The following is a 14,230-nucleotide window of genomic DNA, read 5'->3' as shown; positions in this document are numbered from 1 at the left end:
GCCGCCCCACGGACGGAGCGCCGCCCCACAGAGCACCGCCTCTCGCTGACGGGCAGAAGCACCTTCTGACAGGTAAGATGCCCCCTGCTGGGCTGCTGCTCAGGTCTTCTCTTCCTCAGCAGCACTTTCTCACAGCCGCCTTTTCGGAGCGTCTGGAATATGCAGCTAAATAAAGAGGAAGCAGCCGATGTGGTCAAGACCACTGGTTTGTCTTTTAATAACTCCAACATGACACATAACAACTCAAAGATACGCGGTACTGTACGATAGGTTCTGTTGTGTTCATCATCTCTTTGGATCAACCAATATACAAATCTGTCACCTTTACATTGCAGCAACTGATGAATGCGAGATATGCGACAGAAAAAGCAACGTTTCCTGTTTCTGTCTTCCTGCGAAGCACGTCTGGAGTCTCCCTGTAGCTGAACATGAAGTGTTGATGCCAACACACGGATTCTGTCGTCTCTGCTCCTTTTATTGATTCCAGAGGCTGTAAAATCAGGTGATGGAGATAAAATGGACTAAAGTCACTAAATAGAAGAAACAAGCAGCCTGGAATGAAAAAAAAGCTGGAAATATAAAAAACTACACATAGATAATGTCCTTAGCAGACAGAACCCAAAATACCAAAGTAAAAGGGGGGGGGGGTTAAACCAGATCAGCTTCGCTCAGCTGCAAACTGAGCAATAAATTCCCTTAAAATATTGATGCTCTGCACCTTCTAAAGAGGAAAAAAGGGCATAAGTGCATCCTTAAAAGGTGCAGGTGGAGCAGATGAGGCTGCTGCGCGCAGGGCTCATTTAAAACATGTTCCATATGTTAAATGTACATATTAAAACTGATGCACAGGAGCTGCAGCCATCTGGGAGAACGGTGATGATGATTGAGTTCAAGTGCTTCAGTTTGGGGTCAGTTGAAGAGCAGAAACGTTGCTGCTGTTCTCTCGCTGGATTTGTGGAAAAAAGCAGGAGGAGCTTATTCAAAAGGTTGAAAAATGTTCAGGTGGGACTTTAATATCAAAGAATATTAGTGAAACGTCTATCAAAAATACTGTTACTCTTGAAGAGAAAGAAACAAAGATCGATACGTCTAACATCAAACTAATGGCACATACGAATAAAGGATCAATACAAAATTAACAACATCAACACATAAGCTGAAACTTTCAAAGAAAAAAATACTTTTTAAAAGGTTGAAAGTGCTAGAATTCAGATTAGCTCACAGAAACCCAGGGAGGACAAACGGATGCACGACAGGCGTTCCCTCGTAGGGCGCTCCCTCGTAGGGCGCTCCCTCGTAGGGCGCTCCCTCGTAGGGCGCTCCCTCGTAGGGCGCTCCCTCGTAGGGCGTTCCCTCGTAGGGCGCTCCCTCGTAGGGCGCTCCCTCGTAGGGCGCTCCCTCGTAGGGCCAATCGGTCTGATCCTAGAACCCGTTCAGGCTCGGTTCAACTTCTGATGTTCAAATCTTTTTAATAATGTTTGTCGAAAGGTGCTGAGAGCACGAGTCCAGGATCAATAAAACCTTCATCCTGCCGATCAGGGGCCTCACGCCCCCCCGGGGCCACGCCCCCACCCCGGTGCCACGCCCCCACCCCGGGGCCACGCCCCCACCCCGGGGCCACGCGCCGCCAGTCTGACGTCCTGCGTTCGTGCAAAGGTTTCTGCTCCCCGGGTTTTGGTAAGAATAAAACAAAAAATGAGGTGATGTGTTGTTGTTTTTTTTGTTGTTTTGTTTTTTCAAGGTCCTGTTTATACAAACAGAAAATAATATAATCATACAACAACAAACAAAAATCACTGATGAGGAGCGGCGCCCCGAGCTGTGCACTCAGTCATGTGACCCGCGAGGATATCGCCATATTTCACCCTTTCATGTGACTCTACAAAGCAGCTGAGAGGAGGTGATGAGGGGGGAGGGGGAGGGGGAGATGAGGGGGAGGGGGGAGGAGGAGGGAGGAGGGGGGGGCCCAGGATGATGAACACTATGCTGGTTCGGTTTGTGCATATTTCAGCTCTTTTCCATCTTCACAGTCGTCCACCAGCAGCCCTAACCCTAACCCTAACCCTAACCCCTAACCCTAACCCTGACCCTAACCCTGACCCTGACCCTGACCCTAACCCTGACCCTAACCCTGACCCTGACCCTAACCTCTAACCCTAACCCCTAACCCTGACCCTAACCCTGACCCTAACCCTGACCCTAACCCTAACCCCTAACCCTCTAACCCTAACCCTGACCCTAACCCTCTAACCCTAACCCTACCCTAACCCTCTAACCCTAACCCTACCCTAACCCTCTAACCCTAACCCCTAACCCTCTAACCCTGACCCTGACCCTAACCCTCTAACCCTAACCCTACCCTAACCCTCTAACCCTAACCCTCTAACCCTAACCCCTAACCCTAACCCTCTAACCCTAACCCTGACCCTGACCCTAACCCTAACCCTACCCTAACCCTACCCTAACCCTCTAACCCTAACCCTAACCCTGACCCCTAACCCTAACCCTCTAACCCTCTAACCCTAACCCTCTAACCCTAACCCTAACCCTGACCCTAACCCTGACCCTGACCCTAACCCTAACCCCTAACCCTGACCCTAACCCTGACCCTAACCTCTAACCCTTAACCCTGACCCTCTAACCCTAACCCTGACCCCTAACCCTAACCCTCTAACCCTAACCCTGACCATAACCCTACCCTAACCCTACCCTAACCCTGACCCCTAACCCTAACCCTACCCTAACCCTCTAACCATAACCCTAACCCTCTAACCCTACCCTAACCCTACCCTAACCCTACCCTAACCCTCTAACCCTAACCCTGACCATAACCCTAACCCTACCCTAACCCTAACCCTGACCCTAACCCTAAAGCAGCAACGTGAGTTTTGATCTTTTTATTTGTTTTTTATGTGCGAGATTTTTTCCTTTTTTGTGTTTTGTTCCTTTTCGTGCAGCCCGTCGGGGCGGCTGCTTCTGCTGCGGCACCTCTGAGCGCTGAAACACACTTTACCAAAAGTGTCGGGACGTCGCCGTGACGACGACGGCGTGAAGCTCTGAAGACCAGAAATGCGTCGTTCGTACTTAATAGCAGCGACAGAGAAATCAGCGGTATTTTTACATCAATATTCAACTTATCCAACAACACCCCCCCCCCCCAAGCAGCAGGAGGCTGAGCTGGTTACTACGGCAACAGTGTGGCGGACGCAGACTTTAAATCCAGAGGAGGCGTCAGTCTTTGTCGTCTTCTGGAGCTCCACCACTCGGCGCGTCCCAGCGAGTCCCGACTTTTGCTAAAGCAGCGTTTGGAGCCGCGGGCGGCGTGGGTCTAGAGCGCCCGCTTCGCTTTGAGGCTTCGCTTTGAGGCTTCGCTTCGCTTTGGGCTCAGGTGGTTGTAGGTGGCGCTGAGAGTTCAGAAGGACTCAAACCCTCACGAGTTCCTACAGATTGCTGCCTGCAGGCCTGGACTCTACCTAGATCCCCTACGACTCTACGTAGTTCGAACTCTAGCAGGTTCTGGAGGCACCATCAGTCTTCTAGATATCAACATCCACAGTTGTGATTCCACTAAACTAAGTCAAGTACAAAGTAAAGGTAAAGATCGGATATGACAGAAAGCTAAAGGAAAAGCTAATACTTCATCCATTTGATCAAAAATGCAAGATACACAAATGTAAACCTGCAGACATCAAAAACATCATCACTTAGTTAATACCTAAAATACACCTTACTGAGATAAAAGCCATAATAATAATCTGTTGAGATATTTCGTACACTGCAATAACATTCGTAATACATTTGCCCCTCTGGCGCCTTAAGTTTTGTTGCCTTTCACATCTGTCAGGGTTCATCGCTAACGAAGGATCTTTCTCAAAGATTCTGAAGGTTTCTGGTTGTGAGAGCAGCTCTCGCTTTTCTGGGGGCTTTAGAGGAAAGAGTCTAAGGGAAGGAGACAAGGAGATTCCTAAAGGTCAAGTGCTTTCTGATCAGAAAAAAGTGCTTCTCCTTAGGAACAGAAAAGTTTCAGAAATAAAGAATTTGTCTTCAATCCATGAAGATGTTCCTTTGGGACCAAACTGGGGGGGCACCTGTTCCAGTTTCAAGAGAGCAACGGGGCTTCTGCCTGGTCCTGGTTCTGAGGAGCACTTTTCTCAGCTGCTCTAGGGGCTCTAACCTGCAAACATCTGACCTGTAATCGTTCTCTGGAGGTTCCTTCATCCATCTCTGCTGTTCATAACAGTCGGTTAATGTTGAAGCCGCGTTCTCACGTTTAGGAAAGAAAAGTAAAACCAAAATCCACGTCAAGCTATATTTCAGTGGGTCACACCACCTTGGATCACTTTCACTAAAGAACGGATCTTCCATTGAATCAAAGATATTATTATTCTCTAACGTTCGCAGTACCACGCCTGATCCTCCTCACCCTGTCCTCCACCAGCCCCTCCAGGACTTCTGCCACCAGATCTTCTACAATCCTGACAAACCAACTGTTCCAGCATCAACTTGTGCATCACCAAGGGCCCCTGGTTCTGCCGAGACCCTGACCCTGTACCGACAAAAGTGACCTCAGAAGACCATCAGAGGCAGCTTCCAACACTTCGATGCTTCGCACTTTAGACCAAAACCTCACAAACATCATGTTTCCTGCTGAACAACTGGGACCACAACAGCCGCGGGCCTGAAGTCCTGGAGGGTCCGTCTCAATGCAACTAAGTGGGGAATGGAAGGGGTATAAAGTTAAAATATACGGGTTAATATATTGTTATAACTATAGGATATTAATACAAAGCCCAAATCATTTTTTGCTCCTTGACGGAGCTTCAATTTGAGGAATTCTTTTTTAAAAACCAACACAGTCCGTGATACCCATGCAGAGCTGATCCGAGCCGGTACCGAGGTGGTCTCAGCCGGGCAGAGCTGGCCATAGGCCGGTTCTCTTACTGGAAGGCCTGATGAAAGCGAGGCAGAGTGGTGGTGCTGAGGCTGGAGCTGAACACTGATGGAAGCGGGTGCAGGGGTCCGAGGCCCAGACCCCCACCGGAGCTCTGCTGCTCCTGAGGTTGTGGTTGCAAAGAGGTAAGAGGTGCCATCGTGACGGCAGCTGCTGCCGCGGCGACCGCCGCAGCGTGAGGCTCAGCAGCATGCAGAGATGAGGAAGAAGAGATGGAAGATGACGAAGAGGTTGCAGATGAGGTGTAGCCCATCACCAGGCCTCCTGTACTCATGGGGGCACTGTAGGGGGGCAGGTTGAGGGGCAGGAAGCCCAGCAGATGGGAAAAATCCATATTAGCAGCACACAGAGACTCGGCGATTACCGCAGGGCTCTTGGACAGGAGCGGATCTCCGCAGAGCTCATCAACAAGGCCCGAGGTGGGCTCCAGGCCATCCTTGGGGGGTGAGGCAGCAGTGTGGGGCTCTGCAGAGGAAACTGGGCCAGGCGAGCTGCTCTGCAGATCCATGAGGAAGCTCTCCATCTCCACTTTCAAAGGCTTGTCCAGCAGGTATGAGGTAGAGCCCAGCTGGTATTTGGGGACAGGCTGGGGCTGGTGCTGCTGCTGGGGTGCCGGTGGTTGGTGGTGGGGGCCCAGTGGTGGGGAATGGTGGTGGTGATGGTGGTGATGATGGTGGTGGTGATGGGAGTGTGGGTGCAGAGAGGCAGGGCTTTCCATCGAACAGCCCATGCCAATGGCTGCTGACAAGGAAGTGGGCATGAGGGACGGGTGAGGGTGACCCACCCCAGAATTAGACATGGCCTGGAGATGGTGGGGGTTGTACATGCCCATTGGAAAGGGGGCACCACCAGGAAAAGATTTACCCATCATGGGGTCCTTGTTGGGACCCATGCCACACATCATGGGGCTGAGCTCCTCCTTCACAGAACACGGCGGTGACCCCGAAGTTAAAAGTCCCAACATGTCTGGAGGCTCCGTCTTGATCTTCAGCAACTCCTGCGAGTGACTTTTCTTCACATGACGAGTCAGGTGATCCTTCCTGCCGAAGCGTTGGGCGCAGTACTGGCACAAGAAATCCTTCCGGCCCGTGTGGACCACCATGTGACGTCTCACATCTTTCCGTGTGTAGAAACGCCGGTCACAGTGGTCACAGGGGTGTTTCTTCTCCTTGGTGCCACCTGAAGATTTCCCCGAGTGGCTCTTCAGGTGCTCCAGGAGCACCGGTGTGCTCTCGTAGGTCTGCATGCAGACTTTACAGGTGAGATCTCCAGCTGTGGCGGAGTGCATGGCCACGTGGCGCTTGTATCCCAGTTTGGTATTGTAGTGCTTCCCGCACTCCTCACACTTGAAGGCCTCTTTGTTGGGGTCATGGGTCTGGAGGTGGTTCTTGAGGTGGTCTTTTCGGTGAAACATTTTCTCACAGAAAGAGCACTGGTGGGTTTTCTGTGGAGAGTGTGTGGCCATATGCCTGCAACAGAAAACAAAGCGCGTGTTTCAGGACCGGAAAGAGGAGAAAGGTGCCGCATCTGTGAGATCTTTCGGAGATGTGCCATCACCTGAACAGTTTGTATTTGGAGCTGAAGGCCTTGGGGCAGTGTGGCTGTGCGCACTGGAAGGGTTTCTCCCCTGTGTGACTTGTGGCGTGGAGGCGGAGCTTCTCCTGCGAGGTGAACAGTACTCCACACACCAAACACTCGATCTCACTTGATCTCCCAACTGCTTCTACTTCGGCTCCCCCCTCCCTCTCTCTCCCTCTCCCCCTCTCCTGCTCACTCTCTCGCTCTGCCCGTGACAGTGGGGCGGAGCTCTCAAACAATTTGGTGGCAGGCCGTCGTCCCTCTTCCTCCTGTGTCAGTGCGGTAAAACGGCGTGAGGCATCGGCGGCAGCAGCTGCCATGGCAGCCCTAGAGTGCCGCAGCCATGAAAACGTAGATGTGGCTAACCTGCTTTGCAGGTGTAACTCTGTAAGTGGCGGGTGGGCGTGGCTTGTTAATGACCTTGCAGCAAGTGACGAGCATCCAACAGGCTTCAGTCCAAACCTGCAGAAACAGAAGAAAACCGCTGAAACACTTTCAGGACCTTCTGATGAAAAACAGAAGTGGGGAGGTTTCCTTCCTGATTAGCTGCAGGACAGAGGTGAACAAGACAGAGGTGAACAAGACAGAGGTGAACAAGACAGAGGTGAACAAGACAGAGGTGACAAAGACAGAGGTGAACAGGACAGAGGTGAACAAGACAGAGGTGACAAAGACAGAGGTGAACAGGACAGAGGTGAACAAGACAGGTGAACAAGACAGAGGTGACAAAGACAGAGGTGAACAAGACAGGTGAACAAGACAGAGGTGAACAAGACAGAGGTGAACAAGACAGAGGTGAACAAGACAGAGGTGAACAAGACAGCAAAGCCGGTATTCCAAGACCTATACCAGTTTCTGGAATCCCAGAATAAAGCGGCTTTGGTGGAGTGTGCAGTGGTTAGAGGCACTGAGTGGAGGTGGCAGGTCCATCCAGCTCCTCGCCACACCGTACGGGCGCTGCGGAGGCTGCTGTCCGTGTTGCTAAAAGAGCTCTCCAAGCCCTCCAAGAACGCCATGTTGAGCTACAGTGAGTTCCAGACGGTCCTTTTCACAGCCGCAAACTTGGCTAATGAAAGACCAATTGAGGCCAGAGTGCAGAGCAAGGAGGAGTGCATCCGGTATGTCTCACCAAGTTCTCTCCTGCTTCTAACAGCGGAGACTTTATCACCTTCGACTCCAGGTGATCCAATGTGAGGTAAACAACTTCTAGAAAAAGCTGGAGTCAACTGGTCGGCCCAGACATATTCAATCAAAACAAGTGGCACATCCTGCATCGAAATGTCTCAGGAGGGGACGTTGTTTGGGTGTGTGAGCAGAATTCTCTGTGGGGACAGTACAAACTGGGCAGAGTGGTCAAGGCCAGTCCTGATGCAAGAGCCATTGTCAGAGATGTTGATGTAAAAGTGGTCCAAAGTCATCGCATTCCAATGTTTAAAATGTAAATGATTCTGTTAACTGTAAGACAGCTAAAAATAACAAGTCACGTTCCACAGTTCTCCATAGAGATGTGAGGCCTGTCGAGGAGCAAGGGTAAGGGTAAGATCTCCATGACAGGAAACATGTCGTTTGTCTTTCGTACATGGCGATCACCACAACAGTCGTTTGTGTGATCGAGTGGGAGGTGTAAAGCCTAACCCCTTGTTACTTGCTCGGCACTCTAGTGGTCCCTGGTGGTGGGTAAGTGTAATTGCAAGTAGGCCAGGGTAACGGTTTGTGACGTCACCACGCAGGGGCGTGCTTCCCACACCTCCAAGGTATTTCCAGTTATCCTCACTCCCAAGCCAGAAAGCAACGAGACCATACTCTAGGAGTTTGCTCGCAAGATCTGGAGGGACAGTTGGTAGCACCGCTTTACCGTGTTTTAAGCCCACTGATTGTTGAATTAGAACGTTCACTTTCACAAAGTAGCGCTGCTCACAATGAGGATGTTGGCGTCCAGTGAGAGGCCCCAACGGATACGTTGTTGGGTTCTATAGCGACTGGAACAGTTACACATTTACATTTTCTGCTGTTAAACCTGATCGTCTTAATGAAATTATGGTGTAGCCATTTATATTTATGGCTATTGGGTTTCATGTGTAATATGTCTGTGTACGTTTCTTAAACATGTTCATTTCTTTATTGTCGAACTATTCCATATGTTTACATTTCTTTTTTCTATTTCAAGGTTTTTCAGCTTGTGGCCACTGGGCTGCCTGTTGTGATCTCGGGCTGTCTGTAGACTAAGAAGTCACCTGATGGGAAAATTATAATTTAAAAAAAAACGGAAACCAAACTGCTGCCTGAGTGAAATCCTATTCAACCTTCATCATCCTCTCCCCACCTCAACAAGACAGAGGTGAACAAGACAGAGGTGACAAAGACAGAGGTGAACAAGACAGAGGTGACAAAGACAGAGGTGACAAAGACAGAGGTGAACAAGACAGAGGTGACAAAGACAGAGGTGAACAAGACAGAGGTGAACAAGACAGAGGTGAACAAGACAGGTGAACAAGACAGAGGTGACAAAGACAGAGGTGAACAAGACAGAGGTGACAAAGACAGAGGTGAATAAGACAGAGGTGACAAAGACAGAGGTGAACAAGACAGAGGTGAACAAGACAGAGGTGAACAAGACAGAGGTGACAAAGACAGAGGTGAACAAGACAGAGGTGAACAAGACAGAGGTGAACAAGACAGAGGTGACAAAGACAGAGGTGACAAAGACAGAGGTGAACAAGACAGAGGTGAACAAGACAGAGGTGACAAAGACAGAGGTGAACAAGACAGAGGTGACAAAGACAGAGGTGACAAAGACAGAGGTGACAAAGACAGAGGTGAACAAGACAGAGGTGACAAAGACAGAGGTGAACAAGACAGAGGTGACAAAGACAGAGGTGACAAAGACAGAGGTGACAAAGACAGAGGTGAACAAGACAGAGGTGACAAAGACAGAGGTGAACAAGACAGAGGTGACAAAGACAGAGGTGACAAAGACAGAGGTGACAAAGACAGAGGTGAACAAGACAGAGGTGAACAAGACAGAGGTGAACAAGACAGAGGTGACAAAGACAGAGGTGAACAAGACAGAGGTGAACAAGACAGAGGTGAACAAGACAGAGGTGACAAAGACAGAGGTGAACAAGACAGAGGTGAACAAGACAGAGGTGAACAAGACAGAGGTGACAAAGACAGAGGTGAACAAGACAGAGGTGACAAAGACAGAGGTGAACAAGACAGAGGAGAACAAGACAGAGGTGAACAACTGAAGCGCCACTGACTTTAGAAACGGTGAAAGATTCTTCCTGAAGACATCAGCCTTCTCTCCGCCACCATCCGAGCTTTAAGCTGCAGAGAAGTTCCTGGTCCACCTGCACAGGAGAGACAAAGGTCAGGCTGCGGCGCCACCTAGGGGACCTTTTACCCTGTAACGCTTTGATCAGCACTCTATCATTGATAGCATCAGAGTGGCGAATATTTTAAACATTTCTTTATGTTCTTCTACCTTCCACGGGCTGAACTTCTGCTGGTGTCCTCTCTTCAGGCCGGTCTCGCGTCCTCACCCGGTCCCAACAGCCCAGGTTGGTGGTGAGTGAGACACGCGGTTTTTCATTTCTGCTCTTCTGAAAGCAAAAAGTGTCAGAAGATTAAAGTGTATCCAAATAAAAAAGGCTCCTGCTGACAGGTTCTGTGGCCACCAGGGGGCGCAGAACCAGACAGACATTCCCAATATGGTCACATCCCATGGATCGCTTCACCAGACCGGTGTGAACAGGCACCACTGGTGGGTGCACGGAGAACGCTGGGTTCTGCCTGTATGTGCACGTTCACAGAAAACCCAAACGCTCCACAACAGCCTCAGGATGAAAACCACCCCTGCAGCCTAAACAAGTCTGTTTCTCCTCAGGGGAACCATTTCAGACAGTTCTTGAAGAAGGTTCCCGCTGGAACTAAGTGGGTTTAGTTTCTATAGAATTAATCAGAATCAGAACATGTGGCGCTGAGGAAGAAGTTCAACCAGGAACCCTTTTGTGTTTCCACTGAAGTTTAATAGAAAGATTTGAGAGGGACGAGCTTGGCGGAACCAGAAGGTTCTTGGTTTAAATCCACAGCCAGCTGAGGTGCCACTTCCTGCCCTGGGTGCTGCTGAGGTGCCACTGAGCAAGCACTGGTTTCTTCTCTCATGAAATAATCTAGTCTGTTCATGTGAATGTCACTCCTGCAGAGTGATGATGAAGATGGTGGTGATGAAGATGGTGGTGGTGATGAAGATGGTGGTGATGAAGATGGTGGTGATGAAGATGGTGGTGATGAAGATGGTGGTGGTGATGATGGTGGTGGTGATGGTGATGGTGGTGATGAAGATGGTGGTGATGAAGATGGTGGTGATGAAGATGGTGGTGATGAAGATGGTGGTGGTGATGGTGATGATGGTGGTGGTGATGGTGGTGGTGGTGATGATGATGATGGTGATGGTGATGGTGATGATGGTGATGATGATGATGGTGATGACGATGACGAAGATGGTGGTGGTGAAGATGGTGGTGGTGATGATGATGATGATGAGGATGAGGATGAAGTCAACATGACTCAACGGGCTCTTCTGTTCTTTGGTTCCACCAGCTTCCTCCTAATCTGGGTTTCACCCCCTCTGGACCAACCGGGAACAATCTTAAACTGGTTCGGGGGGGGGTCCGAGCAGGAACGCTGTTTTCATCCAAAGAACTAAGAGTAAAAGTTTAGGAGCTTTTGGAGGAACTCTGCTCATAGGGAGTAGAGTTGGTGAGTAGGTGCTGTTTAGGCTCACGTCTTCCAGAACCGGTACCATCAGAATTTAAGAGACCGGCCCAGCAGCTTCTGTTGTAGCTCAACCAGAACTCTCTTGGCTCCCTTCATCTCTGGGCTTCCTTATTTACCCTCAGTGGCCTCTGTGACCCCGCTATTGCTAACGGCTAAGTCCAAGGTTGAGCACCAGTGGTCATGTGACCCACATGAGTACTGTAAACACCTGCGTACGTGCACGCAAACTTGTTTGTGTGTGAGACTGAGAGACCTGAAGCATACGTGTCGGACACATGGAACACGTCCTGAGGTCACTGAGTTCACATGGGTGCACGCCAACAACACACTGACACGTGTGTGTGTGTGTGTGTGTATACGTTTGTGTGGGGGGGCACACAGCTGTAGCACTGCATGGTGGTCATCGCCCAGCAGGGGGCGACACCCCCATCCTGTTGACCAAAGGAGCTCTATCTTAACTCAGACTCATGTCGCACATTCCTGGCCTGAGCCAAGCTGGGTCGCTCTGCCTCTGACACACACACACACACACACACACACACTCATACACACACTCGCACATACACATACACTCACACTCACACATACTCATACACTCACACACTCACACACACACACACACACACTCATACACACACTCACACACACACACACACACACACTCATACACACACTCACACATACACATACACTCACACTCACACATACTCATACACACATACACTCACACACACACACACACACACACATACACTCACACACACACACACACACTCACACACACATGTACACACACGTACACACACTCATACACATACACGTTCATACTCACACTCATGTACATCAGAGGTCCTGAGGAACCACAGTTGCGGCTGGGAGCGGAACCATCTGAACCATTGTAACCATTGGACCCACCAGAACCAGCTGAACCATTGGAACCACCAGAACCACCTGAACCATCAGAACCACCTGAACCATCTGATCCATCTGAACATCTAAAGTCTCTTGGTCTTGACTCCAGAACTGCAGCTGTGCGTCTGCGGACCCGTGGCCCGACTGTTCTCGCCGGCTCGTCCTGACATGACGGATCTGAACTAGAACCGGTCCAGTGTCTGCGCCCCCCCACACCTACGTCAGCACGCTCACCTACACACGGAGCAGCGCCCGCAAGGACCAGGTGTTTGAACACGGTTGAAGATATTTTACAGGGACGTGCACGCCCTGGTCACACGTGCACTGAAGTACAGTCCAACAAACTTTGTGAACAGCGACTGATTCAGTAGTAACGGGATCTGATCTGCTGGATCTGATCTGCTGGATCTGATCTGCTGGATCTGATCTGCTGGATCTGATCTGCTGCGCAGGATTAACAGCTTAAACGTTTGATTCCTCCCAAATTCTGGCGTCGCCTCGGACGCCGTGGCAGCACAGCCCACATGTGTTTGTTGCCTGGCGCTGGCTCAGACGTGGTCCTCCAACGGGCTCCACAGGCAGTGGGTCAGAGGTCAGAGCGCGCTGCAGCGAACAGCCATTTCCTACCACCAATCACGGCCACCGTCGCCATGGCGCTCACAAACCAACAAACACGCGGCTGCAGCAGGAGGCTCGTTCCAAAATGGCAGATGCTGCTTTTTACACACTCCGGCTGCGGCTCCGCTCGTTCCCCTCATCAGAAACACTGAGAGTGGGCTGGAGCCGCTGCTATTGGACCGCCCGGGTGTCTTTAGTTTCTGTCCTGGATGAAAGAGCTTCCACATTCCTTTCCTGAGGGGTCAGAGGTCAGCCTCTGTACTGCCCGCCTCCCCGCCACAGCTCCCGCACGCTGAGGACTGCGTTAACCCTTGAGCCGCCACCCTGGGCTGCACGCCTGCTCTTCTGACTCCATGTTGTCCGTTTGTAAGCAAAACAAGAAGCTCAGAACCAGAACCGGCCGGCGCTGCGAAGCCCTGAACCCACAGGGGGCGGCAGCAGCCACACAGGCCGCTAAACGCGCCAACAAACTAAATATAGAACGTGAGTTCACCGGCTTAGGTGACAACAAGCACGTTGGTGAGGACACAGACGGCCAACAGAACCCTGAGCCGCCCACTCGGGTCAGGATCCTGCTCTCATGAGGACATTTAAAGTGTTGAGAGCTGGAAACATCAAACACCTCAATAATCACACATTTAGCCGCTAGCACCCTCGCCGCACAGCAAGGTTCTGAGTTCAAATCCCCAGGGTTTGGGTGGAGATGGCGTGTTGGATCTGGATCCGTGTGGTTCTGACTCTTCTCTGTTTCCTCCTACAGACGCACAAATGATGATTCCTCCGAGGTGTGAACAGTCTGTGACTGTTGGAGAGTCCAAACATCCAGAGGTGGAAAAAAAGAGATCATTTCTTACCACAAAACTATAAATCACCTGAAATTTCATCACCATGACGACCAAATGTGGGGGGAGGAGCTAAAGTTTAAAAGCAGCAGAATCTTTGTTGCTGTTCTGTACAAATGTCTGCCTGTATGCTGTCTGTGCTCCACCTGCTCTCCGTCTGTACTCCGTCTGTGCTCCACCTGTGCTCCGCCTGTGCTCCGTCTGTGCTCCACCTGTGCTCCGCCTGTGCTCCGTCTGTGCTCCACCTGTGCTCCACCTGTGCTCCACCTGTGCTCCACCTGTGCTCCACCTGTGCCCGTCTGTGCTCCACCTGTGCCCGTCTGTGCTCCACCTGTGCTCCACCTGTGCTCCGTCTGTGCTCCACCTGTGCCCGTCTGTGCTCCACCTGTGCTCCACCTGTGCTCCGCCTGTGCTCCGTCTGTGCTCCACCTGTGCTCCGCCTGTGCTCCATCTGTGCCCGCCTGTGCTCCGTCTGAGTTCCGTCTGTGCTCTGTCTGTGCTCCGTCTGTGCTCCACCTGCTCTCCGTCTGTGCTCCACCTGCTCTCCGTC

General features: G+C 50.9%; 1 protein-coding gene across 3 annotated transcripts; it reads right to left on the bottom strand.

The window, feature by feature from the left end:
* Positions 1–2,904: 2,904 nt before the first annotated feature.
* Positions 2,905–10,137, bottom strand: plagl2 (pleiomorphic adenoma gene-like 2). Of its 3 annotated transcripts, XR_003886405.1 has the most exons (6): positions 10,014–10,137; positions 9,790–9,879; positions 6,896–6,991; positions 6,509–6,798; positions 4,867–6,420; positions 2,905–4,709 (listed from the first exon to the last, which is right to left on the bottom strand). XR_003886405.1 is itself a non-coding variant. In XM_029828749.1 (5 exons), the coding sequence occupies exons 3-5, from the start codon at positions 6,968–6,970 to the stop codon at positions 4,938–4,940; spliced, it is 1,848 nt and encodes a 615-aa protein (XP_029684609.1). In that variant the 5' UTR covers positions 6,971–6,991; positions 9,790–9,879; positions 10,014–10,137; the 3' UTR covers positions 2,905–4,937. The 3 variants fall into 3 exon arrangements, 2 of the variants coding, with proteins under 2 accessions (XP_029684609.1, XP_029684610.1); XM_029828749.1 differs by having other exon boundaries at positions 2,905–6,420; XM_029828750.1 differs by having other exon boundaries at positions 2,905–6,420; positions 6,509–6,991.
* Positions 10,138–14,230: the final 4,093 nt, after the last annotated feature.

The sequence above is a fragment of the Takifugu rubripes genome, chromosome 20, assembly GCF_901000725.2.
Source record: "Takifugu rubripes chromosome 20, fTakRub1.2, whole genome shotgun sequence".
In the NCBI taxonomy this organism is placed as follows: Eukaryota; Metazoa; Chordata; class Actinopteri; order Tetraodontiformes; family Tetraodontidae; genus Takifugu; species Takifugu rubripes.
The sequence above is the reverse complement of the archived record's forward strand: the minus strand, read 5'-3'. Positions and strand labels throughout refer to the sequence as shown.

What these genes read in the sequence shown, in the direction of transcription:
- plagl2 (XM_029828749.1), bottom strand. Translation starts at nt 6,970, where the DNA reads ATGCTCGTCACTTGCTGCAAGGTCATTAACAAGCCACGCCCACCCGCC. An exon ending in GAGTTACACCTGCAAAGCAG is followed by an intron (nt 6,799 to 6,895) that starts GTTAGCCACATC and finishes GCACTGACACAG; the next exon opens with GAGGAAGAGGGACGACGGCC. An exon ending in TCCAAATACAAACTGTTCAG is followed by an intron (nt 6,421 to 6,508) that starts GTGATGGCACAT and finishes TTTCTGTTGCAG; the next exon opens with GCATATGGCCACACACTCTC.